Source organism: Misgurnus anguillicaudatus, chromosome 17 (genome assembly GCF_027580225.2).
Source record: "Misgurnus anguillicaudatus chromosome 17, ASM2758022v2, whole genome shotgun sequence".
Taxonomy (NCBI): Eukaryota; Metazoa; Chordata; class Actinopteri; order Cypriniformes; family Cobitidae; genus Misgurnus; species Misgurnus anguillicaudatus.
This window is the reverse complement of record NC_073353.2, coordinates 25,676,091-25,696,714: the sequence shown is the minus strand read 5'-3', so window position 1 is coordinate 25,696,714 and position 20,624 is coordinate 25,676,091. Positions and strand designations below refer to the sequence as shown.

Here is a 20,624-nt window from a genome sequence, read left to right as displayed (position 1 = left end):
TTTTGCCCCAAGTGTTTTTATTTTTAAATGAATACTTTTTCGAAAGAGATTAAAGCTAACATCATTGTTAAAATAACACATGCGTTCGGTTTTTGCTGTTAACGGCGAGCTTAATATTGATATTAATCCAAAATGATTTTAAATAATCTCATTTGCGAATGTTTTTGCTGTAGACCTACTATTTTATTCTATGTTATCCTAACAAAGACTCTTTATAGCATTATTAGAGTTCAATTTTACTCATTAGCCCTATTGCCAATAAATTCAATTTCATTTCAATTAGACATTATTTCCAAAACGGTTCCCGCCTGCTCCTGTTGTAAACGATTGGTTTTATTGCAGTGGAATCATCTTTGTTGAAATGAGTTTGTCATATATTGTCTAGTAAAAGAATGAAGTCATTATTGGGAGATCCCTTGGCGAGAAATTAGGCGAGCAAAATCCTTTCTGCCACACGGGTCCCATTGAGATTAATGAAAAATATGTAAAACGTTTCCTTTTAATTTTCCTCAGAAAGCACTTTGCATACATGCATTTTCTCCGCTGGGTTGATATCAGATAATTTATGAGAGCAATCTCAGCACATAACCATCAGGACTGTGTTTCAAGCCTAATTGAGTGCTGTCAAGATTAGGTAAGGTCCTATTCGTGTTAATTGTATTGTACTCTCTTTGGGAATACTAGTAAATGTATTTAAATAATTCTGCCTTGTGAGCTGAAAAGATTATGTCAAGTTAGAGGCATAATAGAAATGTCATGAAAAATGACAAAGAATTAGAAGTTGCATTTCACTGATCCTTCCTCGAGTCCTTTAAACCGTGCACATATCAGTTTCAGGATAATAAATAAAATGAACAATGCCTGTGGGTCAGGATTAATTCTATTAATTTCACTTTACATTAAAATAAGCTGATAATAATAAAATGAACACATTTATGGGTTACAGTAAAGAAAAAATTAAAAATTGCCATTTCGGTCCTACAAAGGTCACCTTTAGTTTTACATCAATCAACAATCAAATGTCTATCATACAGATTTCCTACAAAGGGTTATGTTACAAATTTACAGGTCAGCATTACCCGAGCTTATGCGTGACCGTGTTGTGGTTAGTCTAATTTAGCTGTTCCTATGTTAGTCTTTAACCAAATCATGCTTTTCTGAGTAAAAGAAACTGCTTTGCTAAACTATATGATGGCTTTTAGCTTTCCACAGTGGGCTATTGATCCAACGGTCTCTGATTGGGAGTCATTAGGAGCGCTTAAGAGAGCAAAAGGCCTTGTCCAACATGAGTCCAAAAAGAAGATTCCAAAGAAAATGTAAAATAAATGAGCGCAAAAGGCAAAGAGCACAGGGGAGAGGGTACAGGAGACAAGCGTGGGACAAGTGCCAGGCCGTCAGCTTACTGTCTGTCTTTTGGGCTGCTCACAGCAGCGATTTCCATCTTTCTGTCTGCTGGCACAGAGCTCGACCCGAGACTCTCACCGCAGACACTATTGATCACGCTTTATGTAGAGGCCTTCATTACCATAGTGACCAACTAAACCATCAACCATTCCCCCACCCCCATCCCAGACAAATCTATTCTGCCAAAGATCTCATCGGCCCGTGGGAGCCGAAGACCAGCAGCAAAAAGTGGGAACCGAGTGTACTGTAAGATGCATTCATGACAAAAAAACAACAACAACACGCTTGAGGGTAGAAAGGATGGTCATTCATTGGAAATGACATCCTGGAGCTTTATTTGAAAAGAGGCATTCTTGACAAAGTGTGTGCGTGGAACAGTGATGAAATGGGCAACGGCGGCACGTCTTTACAGCACCCGGGCACGTTCGAGGCGATTCAGGAGCTGGATGGAGAGGTGGGACCCGCTGACCGGGTAACAAAGCCAAGGAAAGCACGAAAAACTGCTGATATTTACATAGAGCGAAAAGGACAAACTGCAGAGCCCTTTGTATACATGTTTGTGAGCGAGGGAGCGAGCGTGTGGCGTGCCACTGAGCAGGTCAGCTCAGAGCCAGACCGCAGACGCATTCAGACCTTCTCTTAGAAAACAGACCGGCTCGCAAAGTCCCCTGAAACAAAGGCCTACAATTTAGAGCAGGCTCGCAGACTTATTCTCTCTCTGTTGGTTTTGGTAAATTCATGGAGGCTTCTTGGCAAATAGGACTTTGATGTGCAGGGGCCTGGAGCAGCCTTCAGGCTGAATGGAAGCTCAACTGCAGGGCAGCTCTGTTTGGTTGCCCTTTCACTGGCACACACAACCTTTGCCACGGACAATCATCCGCTTTGACGCAAGAGGCGCAGGGGGTGGACACTGCGTACACAAACAACAAATTAACACACAAATGCAACATTATAATACATTTCGTCAAAATAATTAACTTTAATAATTAAACGGATCTTCGGAAAAATGCATCTCTGAAACTAAGAGTTCTCTGCTGCTGGTTAAACAATGCACAGATAGATTTCAGGGTGTTGATGTGAAGTGCAAGGCGCGACCAGCGTGGTGCAGATTTTGATGTCTGTGGAAGTCGGGTTTGCATCACTTTCCCCGAACAGCTGAAGACAACGTGACGATGTTCTGAGCTTGCTTCAGAGATGGCATGTCAATCATACTGCCATGAAAGGTGAAAGCTCCCTGAGGAGATGAGAACAAAGTCCGCTGACATATTGTCTGAAATATATACATACATATATAACACAGACGGACACTCCCAAAAACCTTTATTAGCATACAAATATTTTTTTATAAACATCACAAATACAAGAAAACTATTGTTAGCAGTAGATCAATAAATTTATGTTAGGTTTAAGTTGTGTTTAACTAATTGTGTTTCACTTATTGAAACCAAACTTTGTACATGAACTTGGGACTCCAATGTGAGGATGCACAACATAACAAAATCATTCTAAAATTTTACGCCGCCAAACAGGAAGTCGTCCATTTCTCAGGAATGCTTTTACCTATTGAAACCAAACTTTGTACATGAACTTGGGACTCCAATGTGCACAAGATAAAAAACTAAAGCGGCAGCACCAGAGCAAGCATACTTTCGCAGTTCCTCCGGAAATGCATTTTCTAGTTTAATATTGCAAGCAAAAAATGCAGCACTGTTGCAAGAAGTTTTTTATTCAGCTTACTTAATAATAACCTCTTAAGATGAAAGGGTTAAAAACTAGACATATCCTAAATTTACTCAGCTGTATAGGCGTATGTTAATGTTGGCGCAATGCTAAAAATGCAATGTTGACATGCACTAAAACCTCAGGTGCGTATTATACAAACATTTTCTGTAACAAATCTGCAAGAAGATTGAAGAGCGTATGGAAAAATGGTGGCAGAGCTCAAGTAAATCAAGCAACTGCGTCCAGGAATCTTGGCTAGACGGAGAAGTGAGGAGTGAGGAGAGGGATGCTGACGCACCCCCCAGGCCATCCTTAGCGTAAGAATTACTGGCAGATTGTACATTACTAGCACATCTCAGACACGCGCAGCCCTACCGCGCAGAAAACGCAGGACTCAATGATGCACTAAATTAGGAACTATAATATTCGACACCTCATTTGCTTTCCTTCGTCGGAAGCTTGAAAGATACAGTGCAGCATGGGTCGCGGAAGACGTCTTGATGTTACGCCACGCTGGAAAATAGTACAGATCTCTGTATGGAAGCTCAGGGACTAGCGAGTGTTTACCTTTCCCAACTTCTGATGCTCCTCGAACGCAGCGATCAGCTCCGTGGCCCACTTAACTCTCGCTGGACTGGGGGCGAATTCTTCTTGAACAACTTGGATTTGGTTGGGGTGGATCACTTGCTTTCCTGGAAAGAAGCAAATACAAGGAAATTGACTACATGCTACAAACAAACTACATGAAAAAGGGAGTCCAAGGCACTCTTCATATATCAAAAAATATAAAAAGCCTGTATTAAGACATGGCTATAGCATTAAAAACATTAAACTGGGCAGCAACCGCACGCGTATCGGCACAGATACCCTGAAGATGGCGGCTATGCGTGGGTTGCTGCCCAGTTTAATGTTCTTAATGCCATATAGACATGTCTAAAAAAAGTTTTTTTATATATATATTTTTGATATATGAAGAGTGCCTTGGATTCCCTTTTTCACGTTTTGCATACCCCATACCAAAGAGCACCTAACATTTTTTTTCTAAACTAATTTCTTCAGCCATTTCTGAGAACTATGGATTTTTTCTGATTTCATAAACACTACATCGTTCTGATCACGTAGATCAGTGGTTCCCAAACTTTTTCAGCGTGCGGCCCCCCTTATGTACGGTGCATTCCTTCGCGGCCCCCCCAAAGAAAATTTGTGACAAAAAACTGATCTAAAACTCAACATTTTAATAAAAAAAACATTAAATGATACAAAAAAGTACTGCTGTTGGTTAGTAGCCTTATTTTTTTAGGTTAAATTACACAGAATTCATGATAAATTAATGTATTTCATAAAATGTCATAAAACTGGGGGCCCCCTAGCACCATCTCGCAACCCCTAGTTTGAAAACCACTGACGTAGATAACAGATAGCAATAAAGGAATTTTACTTTTTTTTTAAACATAATGCTACGTTTTAATTTCACACCATGATGCATTTGAAACAAATCTAGAGACCCTTAGTAGGAGGGACAACTGAGATGTTTAAGGGCCAAAGGGCTCGACTCTATGGTATAGCTGACATATTGGGCCCGAGGGAGCAGGGTGCACCATATTGTTTTTCCTGGAAGTTTCAATTTAAGCAAGAGCCCTGTAACCAACCACTGGTTGTATGTAGATTATTTAAAGCCTAAAAATGTTCTAAAACAGGAGCTTTAAATCAAAATCAAATTTAGTGTAAAAACTCGAGTATAGACGGTTTCATTGGACGCACGTGTGGTGACGCGATACGCATCTGATTGGAGCTTTACTTCTGTTTCAGTTTTTTATGGTCTGACTAGTTGCTAAACTGAACTCTTATACAAATACCTCGTCGAAAATAACAAATGTTTTGATTTCCTAGGTCAGTGGTTTTCAAACTGGGGGCCGCGAGATGGTGCCAGGGGGGGCCCTAGTTTTATGACATTTTATTAAATACATTAGTTTATCATGAATTCTGTGTAATTAAACCTAAAAAAATTGGCTACTAACCAAAAGCACTACTTTTTTGTATAATTTAATGTTTTTTTTTTTTATTAAAATGTTGAGTTTTATAACAGTTTTTTGTCACAAATTTTCTTTGGGGGGCCGCGAAGGAATGCACCGTACACAAGGGGGGCCACATGCTGAAAAAGTTTGGGAACCACTGATCTAGGTAATCTACATGTTGCTTATTTTGCTTGTTATATAAATAAACTACGTTTAAAGTACTTTGTTGTTATTTAGTCTTAGCGGAGTTTACCGGAAGTTACGTTGTTGACCACGAAAGCCGTTTGTTTATGTCGTTACTGCTGAAACCGTCTATAAACTTTATAAGCCAAGAAACATAATATTCCACCAGTAGTCTTAACTGATTTGCTATAGGGTATTGTAGTGTGCACTTGCTGTAGTAAACTACGCTTTAATTTAAACAGCAAGTCACTTACTGCACCTTTAACAGTGTAATCCATTCTAACACAATTTTACAGGAGGTGACTGAATTCTGTGCAACCTGAAAATGTAAGATTATTCCTGCAGGTGTGGTATAGGGACAGGCATTTGTGGGTACAGGCTCCTCTTTGTCCGAGAGGGAATTTAGGGACACAGCAGGGATGACGGATGCTATGAATTATGGGTGTCATCCCGATTTTCGCCTTGTGCCCCGCTGACCTCCAAACTTTACTGCACGCTTAGTTACACTCTCAATCTGAGGCCGCCTCCGTGAGATTTCACTCGCTGTTTTTATTACAGACTGTGTGTGAGCTGCTCACACACATGCACACACACACAGACAGGAAATTCAATACACACTTCATACAATCATGCCTATACACAAACGCAGATATAGATGTCATAAAGCAGCAAATTATATTTTAATTTGTGTTAATAAAATATGGATGGCGACTACAGTGGATGACTATGAAATTTTATGTGTGACCCTGGACAACAAATCCCGTCATAAATAGCATGGGTATATTTGTAGCAATAGCCAACAAAACATTGTATGGGCCAAAATTATAGATTTTTCTTTTATGCCAAAAATCAGGATCCATGAAGTTATTTTGTAAATATACTACTGTAAATATATAAATACTTTATTCATGTGAGTGGATGCAGTTGCCAAGGACCTCATTTGCACAACTTTAAATGCAATTTTCTCCATATGTTGAATTTTTTGCACCCTCAGATTCCAGATTTTCAAATATTTTTCAATTTTGTATGTCGTTCAAATATTGTCCTATCCTAACAAACCATACATCAATGGAAAGATTATTTATTCAACTTTTAGATGAGTATATACAGTAAAAAAATATGCTTATAACTGGTTTTGTGGTTCAGGGTCACATATTTATAGAGTCAACATCAAGGACTTGCAAGAAATTCGATTGATTAAAATGGTTTCTCTCTTTAGTTCCCACATCTTCACGTTTTAATTTCATTTTCAATTATTCAGTTTCATCTGTGAGGTATTTTCACATCTTTTTCCTCAGCTTTACTTTGGAGCATCGACTAAGAAGCTAAAACGGATTATGGCCAAGGCACCAGAAACCTTATTCTCAAAAATAACATCTGTCCAGTATTACGCCAAGATTATCAGGGACATGTTCCCAGATCAAACTTCTGGGTTATGAAACTCCATTTGAGATGTGACAGCAGGCACTGTTATTTTTCTGCTTTAGCTCGTCTCAAAAGAATAAACAATGTAAGGTAGCTAGCCGGCCGTCACCGAATTTAATACATGAGAAAACCATTAGCTCCATCTGTGAGTCTTACCTCGGTTGACCTCACAGAAACAAGCCTCTGCCATGTGTTATCCATTCCAGTTCCCACATAATTCAGCACACAATGTTACATATTGCAGCATAATGCCAGTCACATGTTAACACGCTCATGCCATGCAGGTGTTACTTTCCTTTACACATTGTCAAAGCAAATATGGCACCGCGTTCCCACAGCACAACTGAGCAATTGAGAGTGAATGAGGCGTTGGGTAAAAGCTAAGGCATGCGCTTCAATGTAAATAAACCAAAGCAGCTTGGTGACTATTCTTTTCTTATTCAGCCACAGTGCCGCAGACGGACGTATCGTGGAGGCTGAAGACCAGAGCGTACGTGTACCATCCCTCTGCGGGTCTGGAGGAGATGGCCTGTTGGATCAAACCCTAAAGCCGAGGCTCAAGGTCCGTGTTTGTGACGCCCATCCCAGAAAAGACTGGCAGGGGGTCGTTCCCTCACATCAACAAAATATGCCCCCTTCCCCAGACTGCCACCTGTTCAGGAGCGGTCTGTTTTGAGCCAGCTAGTGACAGAGTGAGCAGAGGGGGCGTGGTGAGGCCTTATGCCACACTGCCATTGGCCTGCCATGGGCGCATCATTATTGCTTCCTAATGCCAACCGGCCAATCATGGGGTGCCATCTGGTTTGGGTATGTCTGGTTGGCTCACTACCATTTAGCAAAGGGGTCCTGATGGTTTTCAAAACCTCACTAAGACAAATCTATGAAAAAATAATGGCAAACAAATAAATGTGCTAAATAAATTATTTTTGTTTGTTTTCTTACACTATAGCGAAATATCACTGATATGAAGTTATATATATATATGTAGTATATATAAAAGAATATAACACTTTATTGTGGGGAACACATATTCACTATATACTGAGATTTTTTGCCTCAAATAAACTAACCTAATACTTCTTAATAAAACCTAAGATAGTTGTTGTACAGTTTAAGTTTAGTTATATGGTAAGATTAAGGGATGTAGAATATGGTCATGCAGAATAAGGCATCAATATGTGCTTATTAAAAGCAAATATGCTAGCAAGCTAATAGACACCTAGTTAAAAGAAAGAACTGGTCCCCATACTAAATTATTACCAAAAAGAAATAACAGGAATATTAATGAAAATACAAAAAATGAAAAAAACTTAATTTGAACTTCTAGATACTTTTTAGAATTAAAAATGTACCTTTTATTGTCTTAAATTATTGTTTTTTTTTATTTTTAATGTCTTATTTAATACACAACAATATATGTGTACTCAATAATGCATTTAAAGTCATAAACAGGGAGTTCAGGGGTAATGAAAAAAAGCTTGGACACAATGTGGCGTGACACATAAGAGTCGATAAAATACAGGTTAATGCTCATCTGATTTTTAAAATTACATCGTAAAGTTTCCTCTTTTACAGCAGATTAAATCTTTATTAATATTGTTAAAAAATGTTTTGTTATGTCCGATCAATTTCAACTAGGAAATGATTAGGGACAGATTATGTATGATATTTATTGTAAATAAAAAAATTACATTAATTCACTTAGCATTCATTTGCCATGCAATGTCTCAAATTATTTTTTAAATAATCATAAAACACCAAAACATAGATAGATAGATAGATAGACAGACAGAAAGAAAGACACAGAGATAGAGACAGACAGACAGACAGACAGACAGAAGTGTGGTTTAAATAAACCTTTTAAATATTACAAAATAATCTATAAAATGTTAGATTACGTGTAAATAAGTAAAAGATTTGTTCCTGCAGCAGTGCACCGTTCATGACACGCAGTCATAACAACCTAAGGATATTTATCAGCCTGTAATTTCAATTTCCTATTTTCCTGCAAACACATGCACACACATTTCACACTGAGGGTGTAACACTGTAAACAGTGTTTCTGTAGGCCTCCCAACACAGGGACTAGCAGTGGCAAATGGCGTGGCGCGAGCTCAAGGCACACGATAGAAAGCTGCTCTGATTCAGACTCACACAAGAGGCAGAAGAGAGTCATCAAACCCGACTCCACCTGCCTAATGACAGGGTGCCGAACGGAGCCCCGCTGATGGGCCGCAACATGGCGCGATCAAGAATCGCCACCAAGAAAATATAAATACTATTTCACTTGCATCCAAAGATTTCCTTGAATAGCACTAAGCCAAAAATGATAATAAATAAATACATTTATGTAAACCTTACAAGAATACTAAAGTTCCTAGAAAAAAATCTTCAGTAAAACTATTAAAAATATTACAGACAAGAAAATAAATCAGCTTACGTTATCTTATCTAGTTAATTATGATAGCTGATCGAGTAGTAGTTGTCTATCACTTCATAATTTTACAATAGTAATAATAACTTTTGTACATACAGAATTTTGGCACAATCAGGATGTTTTTGTATGGCATTTAACAATTAATGTTCCTAAATATTTTTTTTTTTGCATAAAAAGCAGAATAAGTTTTGTTGAATGAGTTGCATTTAATAAACTATAATTAGCAATAAAATAAAATAAAATAATATATTGCTTATAATAAAATTACAAATAATGTGAATAGTGATAAATTTCAATGAGACATAAAAAAAGAAAGAGATTAAAAGTGAGATCTTCAGAGCAGAGGAGTGCTGTGTTCTGCAGGAATGGCAGTTTAAGTGTATACAGGGATGTGCAGGGAGAACAGTGTGCATTCTGCAAACAGCAATTATATATTCATTAGCAGAGGCTCAGAGGAGGGCTGTGTCTCGCCTCCCGTGGCCAGTTACCCGCTCACCAGGACACAACACACACATACACGTTGCTTGGCTACAAACCCACATAGTGCCGAGTTGCAAACATACGTCTATCTCGCACACACACACTTGTGAGTAACGCATACACATACAGACAAATAAAAAGACAAGCATGCATGCGTACGCAGGCAAACAAAGTAAACTTTCTGTGGCACAACACAAAAACCTTTAAATTATCCAAATTGGGCAACACTACAAAGGTTTTTAAAACAAGATAAAATTGTACATAAAGAACTCAACTCTTAACTTGACTGAAATGTAACAATTAGATTATCATATCTGATTAAAAAGGATTCAGCAGACTTTAAAACAAACGTCACGTGGACAAACAGGAAACGGGTATCACTTGTATCCGCTTCTAAGAGAAAGTATTATCAGCAGTATGAGCTGTACAGCAGACAGCAAAATCAATTTTTAAGGTGAAAATTTTTGCAATTTTATTTTATTTTAATATCTGAATATCATTAAGAAAAATAATAAGAAAACTGATAACGGTTATGCTGATCTCTGGTAGCTCCTTTGAAGGCATCTTCTGGAGTAAAACATCTCTATATTTACAGAGACACAACATACCTGAATCGGATGCGCTACAACCTGTATTACAGAATAAAAGTTTGTTGTGCATTTAACAACCACTATTAGAAAGGAACTCAATGGTACAGATACAAGAAGAGGTGTGAAAGCTCATAAAATATTTTCCATTTAATTTTACGAGATATACAGTACTGTGCAAAAGTCTTTGCCACCATTAGATTGTTTATTTTTGCAATTGTATAGTGATCAAATATAATTATTTCTCAGGTTTTTTATTAGAATACAACAAAAAAATCCAGGAAACTTGTATGTAGTATTAAAACTGTATAAAAGTATAAGCTGAAGAGTGAAGTATTTAGTGTAAACTCCCCTTCCACTTGAGCAATAGCAGGACACTGCAGGGTTTTTAAACCTAAATTAAATTAAATCCTAATTTCTTATTCTAATCGAATGACTTCATGACTTCAATCTCCTCAAAAAAGCTCAAGATGTGTTTAGTGACAAATATGTATGGACTTTAAAATTTTGCTAAAACAACAAAGCTGGTGAACAAAGCCTAAAACTTTTGCACAGTACTGTATGTTTATTTATTTATTTATATTGTTGTTGCTTTATTAACAGCATCTCTGACATGCTATTACCAATTATAGGTTCTCTAACTTGTTTTACTCAGGCAGCAGCAGACATTTTTACGTATTTGAATCAGAATATACATATGTGAGTTAATGTGCTTTCATTGAAATTCTGATTATTTTAGTATCAGGCCAGAATACAGTACAGTGAGTGAAAAAAAAAACAACAACAGTAGCAGTCAGCATACCAGTGAATCCCATGAGCGCGCCCTCTCTGGCCTGATGCCTCAGCCCCTCCACATCCTGATAGTCGATGTAAACAAGGTCAATCGCCTGGAGCCCAAACGCTTTGGTGGTGACCACCACTTTTTGCCGCGCGTACAGGAGCTCTTTAGCATCTTTGGTACGTGTGGCTCCTACAGTAAAAAAAAAAAGGAAAAACATGAACAAAGGTGTCATACAAAAGATCACTGTGGTGAGTTATAATCTTAAATAATAATGTTCTCAAATGTAAATCTGCATTTTTTATATAACATTATTAGAAATCTCATCTAATAGTGCATGGCATATTGTAAAGCATGTTAAATGATTTAATAAGAAAGACAGCAGACCTATGCTGGCACAGAAGTCATCTGAACCGAAGACAACGCCATCATGATGAAAACCTGCCTTTGGCCCAAAATCTCGAAGTGCTTCACACACTGCCTTTAAGAGAAAAAAATAAAAAGCGGTGTGTGTGTGTGACTGTGTGTGTGTCTGTGTGTGTGTTGGTACTCAATCAAGTCATCCAGTCAGTCGGCTCTAATTTTCCCCAAAACTCCCTTAATCGCTGCCCATGTCTCTCATATAGTGTTTCAAAATGGAACCTGATCAGATATAAAAAAAAAACTACACACAATTAATGGCCTGATGCGTCCCTGTCTCCATAGATGGAGAAATCTAAAAATCTATGAAGCCGAAACTAACCCCAGAACTAAAACCGGTGAAAGTCTGGAATGTGACCGTGTCAGGCGTGGAGCAGATGGAATTTCTTGAATGCTTTTGTTGGGCTCCAAATTAATTTCACTTCTCGCTGTGACTCTGCAATATTTCCCTGTCTTGGCTCTGTGATACTGTCTAGCCAGCACAACAGAGGGTTTGGGGGAGGGGAAAAACGAAAATAATCAAGGGGAAAAAATGAGCTGCATATTTTATAAAGGAACAAAAATGTCATTTTTTTATTTTTATTTTTGAAGCCCACATGACAAACAGTTTTTAGATGTCAAATTTCTGAAGACACAAAATAAGCATGTGGTTATATAAAAGGTTTGCAGGGTTCTTATTTACCTTAAAATTTAGCAGACCTACAGCTGTTTCCACAAAGGTGACCAAGCGGATGGGTTCCTCAAGCTCTCTGCCTTTTAAGTACTGCTGAAACCTGTCAACAAACTGAAACACAAACACTTAAAATCACTTTATAAACAGATTACACAAAATCCATGCTAATTCAATTGAAAAACCTCTGACTTGGTGGTTAGCAGAAAGAAAAATATTACTACAAAGACTCGACAGGATTCACAAAGTCTTCGTGTTTCACAGAGGCCCTCGAGATATACTACAGGTTCCTGTCTGAAATCACGAAGAAACGCTGAATATGAAAAGGGATTTGATTCGAGCTGTCTACGAGTGCATTTCATTTCAGTTTAATGCAGAGCCTTCGCTTCCCCGGGTGAAAGGACTCGGTGTGTGACACGAAACTTCACCACTCCATTCATTTTCCCGCTAATATTCGAGCTTACCTAAGAAGGCTTTAAAATGAAGTTTGGTTCTTTGAAGACCAAAGCGTTCGGATTTTTTCCAACAGACCAGTTCACAGCTAGCTGTGGACTGCCAGTGGGGTTGCCCAAATTCCAAAATCTATCATCTGGAAACACACAAAAGCTCCCTCTGTCAGATATTTTCTTTTAAAGCCTGTACCAAAAAAAGGGGGGTGGAAATGGAAAAAAAAAACTCAAAGCAAAAAAGTGTAATTCCCTGTTCCCCATTCGTCTCTCTTTCACACATTGGGGACAGCAGATTAAAATAACCTCAGGTACGTCAAGGCTAGTTTTCCAAATAAAGGCAAAAATATCCCACACACACTTGTTTTATTAGCTCAAAGAATATGCCTTCATTGAGGGATTTTTTTTTTCTAATGGGGGAATTTTAATCATCTCCCCATTCAATCTCAGTAGGATAAATCATATCTGAGAGATTTGCATAAATATAAACCATCAAAGACTTTTCATCTTCAAAGGGGTTTTCAAGACCCAATAAGCTTTGTACTGTAATCATCTGAGGTCACAACCCTGCAGGGGTAACGCTGCTATGGCAACATAAAAACGCCAAAGGCTTAGCATAATATTCCCCTCGAACGCCAAAAAGGGAGGGAGAGGGATTGGCTTGTTTAGTGGCCCTTCCATTTCCTCACCATCTCTCTTTTATCAGATGCAACGTACTGCCCTCTCCAACGGGCCGGTATTTTCGCACGAAATAATATCGGCTTTGCGGCGAAATAAAGCATTTATGTAGCCCTCAATAAAACAAAAATATTTGCCACGACGCGCGTCTCGAACAGCCACCGTGGTGCCACGAGAGACTATAAATTACAGGTGTGCTTTTATTGAGTCAAAGTATCAGGACCGATCGGTCTCTTTTAATATTTACACAACCACCGAACTCTCAATAGTTCAGTAGTTTAGCTTAAACGGTAATACCGCTCTCAGGTGTCAAGAGAAGAGGGTTTTCCGGTCACCAATAGCGCTATTATAAAGGCCAGACTCCTTCAGTGGTCCTTCAACCACACTTCTCAACAACAAGTGCCACCTCAGCCCCATCCGGAAGAGAAAGACGCACGGATTTCAAGGCGAGGGAGCTGCTAGAGCGAAAAAGGCGGCAAGTGGATAAGTTTCAATTAATTCTCTTCAAAAGAGGGCCAGATTAAATGTTTCCGGCCTGCTGAAGTGCTCATTTCACCGTGTGGGGGTGAAGAGAATTAGGAGCGGACGGGGAGGGACGGGACTCGAGCTGGTTCTTTTCAGGACTCGGTAGTGTGGCGGCCAAAGAATGCGCACGGCTCTGAATCTGTGGGAGAATTGTCTGCGGACAAAAGGAGGAGGGGGGGAGAGTTACGCCTGTTATAGTCCAATAAGCCTTGTCAGTCAAATAAGCAGAAAGAGAGGACAGAAAGAGAGAGTAGAAGATTTTCACACAAAAGGAAACAAGTAAGTCCATCTTTTAGCAACAAATCAGTCTAGAGGTTCCTCTGCTCATCTACGTGAAGAAAAAGGAAAGAAAATAAACAACAGAGGGATTTAGGGTCAGCAGCAAAGAAGAGAAGAAGAGGAGGAGGAGAGAGAGATAATCAGGCTTGTAGTGGTACGACTTTGTGTTGTGCGTTGGATTAGATACTCGCTGACTGCCTATCACAGACACAAGACACGCAACAAAGGAGAGGGAAAGAGAGATATTTAATGCTACACAATAGCACTTGATAGCAGGTGATTATTGTGTGGCATCAAAAGAAAAAGAATGAACAATTTTCTTCATTTCAGAGTCAACCACTGGATTTGCCTATTTAGTACCAATATCTCAAGTATGAAACAAAGCTGATAATAATATTTATTGTTCTTGAATTTAATTTACAGATAACTAACCAATGATTTATAATGCAAATTTACCAATAGTTACAGTTAAAATACAATAGTTATTTCAGTTATTGTTACGGAACATATATTTTATTATGTTTAACCTCCTAAAACCCGAGCTGTGGTTTGGCTTGCATTTTAGATTTCTTCCAGCTATTTGGGGTTAGGAAGAACCAATAAATAACCCAATATTTTTCTTTGAACATGAAGCAGTGCAATTGTCCACGCTTGTGTACAACAGGTTCCAGTTACACAGAATTAAGTATTTTGGTGCAAACAACAAAAAATGTGATGTCCACGTATGTGGACACACCAGGTCTTAGAAGGTTACAGTGGAAGTATCATTAGCAAAACTGCAAAAAAAAAAAAAACAGGCACCTGAAACACTAGTCAGCCATTGGATGAACACACAAATAGTTCCAGCCCTAACTTACACCATTGGTTGAGTCAAGAGGTGTGTTCGACTTCATGTGGCACTGTCCAGACCAATCGTTGGCTGGGTTGAAGCAGTGCATGCCGGTTACAAATTTTGTCCGACGTGAGCTGACGCCGACGTAATGAGACATATGGCATTATAGTACTGCGAGACCAGCTGCACGAAATTCTTATGATGACACAGCTCTTCGTGATTGGTCACCTCGATGACAACGATCACATGCGTTTTGTGTAACCGTGATATGTTTTATTGTGTCATATAAAAAAAATGAAAAGAAGTGAAAGATGAAACTCTATAGGTATTTTAATAATAGGGGTGGGTGGGGCAAAAACTAACATGGGGTTGGTTGTAACACGGACCGTTTACATTGTTGCACAGGGTTGAGCGATTTGTTTTTCCGTAATGTTTTCACGCTGACAAAAGACGATCTCCCGCAAATTTATGGAACGGTATAATGTTTTTCCATAGCGTTATTGATGAAAAAGTGTTTTGGTGGCATGCAAGTAATTTTTTATCATGTTCACATTTTTGGATTTCTGAGTTGGGTGTGTAAGATACCAAAACCAATGTTATGTCATCTTAATCAGTGTCTTGTTGACTAAAACATAGCATCGTTTTGAAATATGTCTGCAGCACTTACCAACTTTTATGGTGGGCTTGAAAATATTTTCACCCAGCGGGGTTAGTTGTAACGCTGTGTTACAACTAACCCCTCAGCACTGACAATATGAAAACAGCTAGCGTTAGCATAATTCTTGCCGTTGTTTTAAATAGGCTACACACTAATGATTGCTGGCTGCCAACAAAATAAATATGCTTGTCTTATCAAAAATTTTGTCAAAATTTATTTTTGTTCATAAGGTCATGTCAAATATTAAAATAATAATGAAATGAATGGCTAAAATCAGACTTTGATTTTCATTATCTCAGAATTTGATTTTGAGATTTTAGTATGGTTTTTACAGACTGGGTCTTCTCACATATTTAGACATTTGTATTCATTTATAATTCAACTATTGTTAGATGAGGGATGAATAGTGTAGATACCTGTCTATTATAGACAGATATATAAACAATATCCACTTCAAGTATATAGACAAAATAGTATTGAAATATTTGCCTGCAAAACTTAATTTTTAGCAAGTGTTACAAGTAACCCCCTGCCTGTTAACCCACCTATGGGGTAAGTTGTAACGTTTGTACTTCTGTCATGTTTGGTGTAATTGTCCAAGAATGGTAAGTAATAGAAACAAACTTCAAATAGTCATTTGTAGCAGAGATGTGTGTGTGTTGCTTGTGTAAAAATATAATGAATCAAACTCAAATATTTTTTGAATGCATCCAAAAAGCATTAGGATGTGCCCCGCTCTCCCATATTGGCTTATGTTTACTGTTATTTTTGGGCATACAGTATAAACAGCAACTAAAATATTTTCTATTTGTATTTGCAAATTTAATAAAAATATATCTATATTTTTTTACAAATTTACTATCTAATTTACATCCGCGATAAAAAAAGGAAACAAGGCACACACGTCACTATGGCAAGCAGCAGGCTATGTCTTTAACTCCTCCCTTGATTGCAAGTGCAAACCTTGCCGAACGGTCTGCGCAGTACCGCATGCACTCGAACACACCTTTCGTTGATATGATTGCAGTCACAGCATTTAAATTAACCTATGAATTGCTTAATTCTGTTTTTTGTATATTAACCTGAATTGGATGAAACATAATTTAAAAAAATAATAAAAACACTTCCCCTTTAAAGATTTTTTTATGACACGTAAGTTAATACCAAGATGCAAATTTACGGTATAGCAACAATTAAATATCAGGTGCCGCAAGGAACCGTATGACAATGTAACAAAAATCATAGCAGTGAAAAATAGCAAAGACAAGCGAATCACTCTCTCTTTTCATGTTTGTCTCACGCCACTTTCAAAGCAGTGTGCCCATGTCAGGTCAGTGCTACACGACTTCCTCTCCGCTCACAATCCTCCGTATCCTGCTGCGGCTATGAGCTCGACCGTGTGCAAAGCATGCGGAGTGCATGTTCTAACCCCCACCACATATGTGTACACCTTTTTTAACACACACAGAACTAGCTGTGTATTGCCAGTGTGACATATGTTTGGAGGTTGTATTGATTTTTGAGTGGCTATGTGGGGAGTGAATGACTGATATTCTGGTCAATGTTATTTTGAGGAAACTCTCAAAATTGGAGTAATTTCGTGTGAGGGGATTCTTTGTATTCAGTGTGACTATACTGAAAGCAAAAAGTATATATATAAATAATCTCTGATAATTTACACAAACGCCCGAAAAATATTCCCGGTCTTCAAGTGCGCTTTCCTTAAAACAACAGCATTGTTAATGGAATACTCACAGGGGATGTCAGACATTTTTGAAGGAAACAAAAACGCTAACAAACGCAAATGAGAGAGAAATATGACCACCTGTCTGCAATTAAAAGCGGGAAAAAGCAGCCCAGGAAATATATTAGCACTAATTAAATCCACTAGTTAAAAACTTCCTGCTTCAAGCCTAAACTAACTGTGAGCAACAAACTCGGGGCCCCTCCATCTCTCTACCTCCGCTCCTCCCTCCCTTCATCTACCTAGTTAAGACATTGTGGCTTCTTTTAGGTCCTTTCAGTGGTCATGCAGAGCAGATGAATACTGCAGATTTGGGCTGGGTTGGCCGGTTGGGGGAAATGAGCTAGAGGGATTTGGGGGTTGGTGTGTTGGCATAGCCAGGGGCCACCAGGGGCCTCCTGGGGCCGCCTGGCAGAGACAGTCCTGCTTTGATGGATGGACAGAGGTCCAGAAGAACACCTCTTATAAGACTCACAGGTGTTAAAATGAATACCATCAATGTGACGTTGATGATGTATAGCACATATGTGATAACATCACGGCTCTAGTCATTAAAGGTGCAATATTGCGCCCTAACGGTGGCATGGTAATATTCTTTTATACAACCATGGCTCTTCGATTTTATCCTTAGACATTTTAATTAAAGGTATCCTTGAACTTCGAATTAAATAATTGAATCGACGATGCTGCCACTCCAATCAAACGTGATTATCCCTATGCCCTTCAAAGATCAGAACTCTTGATGTATAAACTTGAAAGAGAGTTGCGCTACTGTGTCTCATACTCATAAAATACATTTGGCGAATAAATCACAGAAAAACAATGTAATTTTCACTTTACATGGAGCGACTGTTTATGCTACATCTTCTTCCCAAAGCACCGTTTGGAGTGCACTCAAAAGTGCATACATGGAGACGCGTTTCAAATAGCAAGCGAACAATCTTTATGTTCTTGACAGAACACATGCAAACAAAATGATCTCGAAATACCACAGTATTCTTTTTCTAATAAAAACATTTGTTTAAGATGTTTGCCAATAAACGACATGGCAGAAATTGTCCTTGTCCTAATTCATGTATAATGCTGAAACAAATGTAGGCATGTTAGAATTACAGTTTTGCCGCTTACATAATGTAGCCTTTTTTAATGTTTGATGACAAGATAGAGACTTAAGAAAAATTATGTAGACTAATAATTTAAGTTTAATGTCCTAATGATCAGCCTACTTATTTGTATGTCCCACAGCTGACATGGAACATTTTTAACCGGTTCGGGAACTTAATGTTTTTGTTCTAACCGGTTCAGGAACGTCAATTTTAGGGTTGAATAGAAAAACAGAAACGTTAAAATACTGTTTCTGTTCGGAACGAACCAATTGGAAAAAAACTGATTCAAAGTCCTGATAGGACATTTTTAAAAAGTACTGCCCCAGTATGTGCACAAACAGGGCTATTTTATATTTTTGCCCCATCAACGCTCAACATTAGTGAACTTATGGAAGGTTTATTCAAGAAACTCTGTGTGTATCAGGGGACAGAGGCTGAGCGAGTGTATTTGGTGACATCTGTCTTTTGAGGCCAATTTCAGATGTCATGGCTTTCTTGAGCAGATGCCAAGAAATACAGCCCATCTCTCTCTGGGCTGAACTACAGGGATCAAGTCCTTTTTAGTGTAATGGAAAAGACTGTTATTATTGCTTTGAAAAGAGCTGTGGTTTCTTCTTACCCTGTGAGTTCAGAGGCTGTGTTCTTTACAAACGATGGAAAATGCAAGAGCACATCAGATGTATTTATACTTTCTCATTTTTCAAATTAGATTGGGCAGAGCCTTCAATTTTTGGGAATAAAATGTAATTATTGTAACATTAACTATAATCTAACTGTAATCATCTTAAATTTACTATAAAAACACGAGCCTAACATGTATAACTCAAGAGTCTGATGAATGTACTAAAATGTTTGAAAAACAAATAACATATATTAAATTAGTGTAAATTCGATTTTTCATTTTTGGACTATATGGTTCAAGATTCGTAAGAGTCATGATTCACTCACCCACTGCAACTCTTCTGTGTCCTCCACCTTCGGCAGCATGAGGGCCGTGGGCAGCACCTCCGCCTGTAAAATAACCTCCAGGTCGGCTTCGGACAGGCCACTGGACACAGAGTTGACCCGTACGCACTTCTCTGTCCGCCCCAGATCCAGCTCTGCCAGCATTTTCGGTATGGTCGTCCGGGCGGCATCCTGCCAGACACACAAAGAATAAAAAATGATGGGGTGGTTTCCCGGACAGGGCTTATCCTAGTCCCAGACTAAAAAGCATATTTGATCTGCCTTCATTTAAAAACATCTTCCACTGACATATCTTAACATATATCAGTGCCACTGTTTTGCACAACAGTAATGTTTTTTGTAGGGGTTGTTTGTAAAAAGTACTAAAATGTCCTAACTAAGGCCTAGTACTGGATTAATCTAAACCCTGTCTGGGAAACTGTATTTGTGTCAAAAGCACTGACCTCTACAGAATTTACAATAAACAAAGGAAATGACTTAAAATGAGTGGTGACTGAATTAAAAGAATGATGCAGTATAAAACATGCTTGCAACAGTACAACTGAATGGCTGCGTTACATAATTCAGACAATTCAGGATGGACAATGCATTCTATCTGACTGTACACATGTTTGTGGATAGTCTGCATGTATAAATTGGACCGTATCAAACTCTTTCACTGAGTACTCAAATGACATTTTTAAAGCTTGCCACCTTTTCTATAACTTTGCTTCATCTGCTGCACTGTTAAAGTAACTTAATATTTGGACTTTTGTGTAACTTTAATATGCTTCAATCATGCAATTTTATCTAAATGCGCAAATCCATTCATATAACACTAGACATTCAGATGCCTCTCATTCCTTACCATTGTTGTACTACACAGTCAATTTCAATCAAACACAGAGGTTTATCACTTTGGCACTCACTTTTTTGTATTACTAAAATGTCATCATTCATAAACCTTTTCAAACACACACTGAGGGCCAGGGCCACTATGAATCAAGCTACTTTGTAAACCCCATTATGTTGTGTTTTGTACACTATAAACACTTGATTTTCAGTAGTTCTATTTTCTTTCATTTCATGTTTTTTTTAGATTCAACGTTCAGAAAATGCATACTGCTTGGGTCGTCAACAGGGGCTCCTTGGTGGTATTACTGGGGGTACTTCAAATATTGTTTGAATTCAAATTATTTATTTATTGAAAAATAAAATAAGATATCAAACAAAAATGCATTAATAGGCTTATAATAGAAATGATAAAAACTTGATTAAAAAAGGTTTTAA

At 38.2% G+C, this 20,624-nt stretch overlaps 1 protein-coding gene across 1 annotated transcript in view; it reads right to left on the bottom strand.

The window, feature by feature from the left end:
* Positions 1–1,689: 1,689 nt before the first annotated feature.
* Positions 1,690–20,624, bottom strand: part of clybl (citrate lyase beta like) — a 78,246-nt gene continuing 59,311 nt past the window's right edge. Inside the window, exons 3-8 of the mRNA XM_055215299.2 lie at positions 19,338–19,526; positions 12,134–12,235; positions 11,419–11,512; positions 11,056–11,223; positions 3,694–3,818; positions 1,690–2,638 (exon numbers count right to left, since the gene is read on the bottom strand). Of these exons, the coding sequence (XP_055071274.2) occupies positions 2,543–2,638; positions 3,694–3,818; positions 11,056–11,223; positions 11,419–11,512; positions 12,134–12,235; positions 19,338–19,526 (774 nt within the window). The 3' untranslated portion in view covers positions 1,690–2,542. The remainder of the gene's footprint in view (positions 2,639–3,693; positions 3,819–11,055; positions 11,224–11,418; positions 11,513–12,133; positions 12,236–19,337; positions 19,527–20,624) is intronic.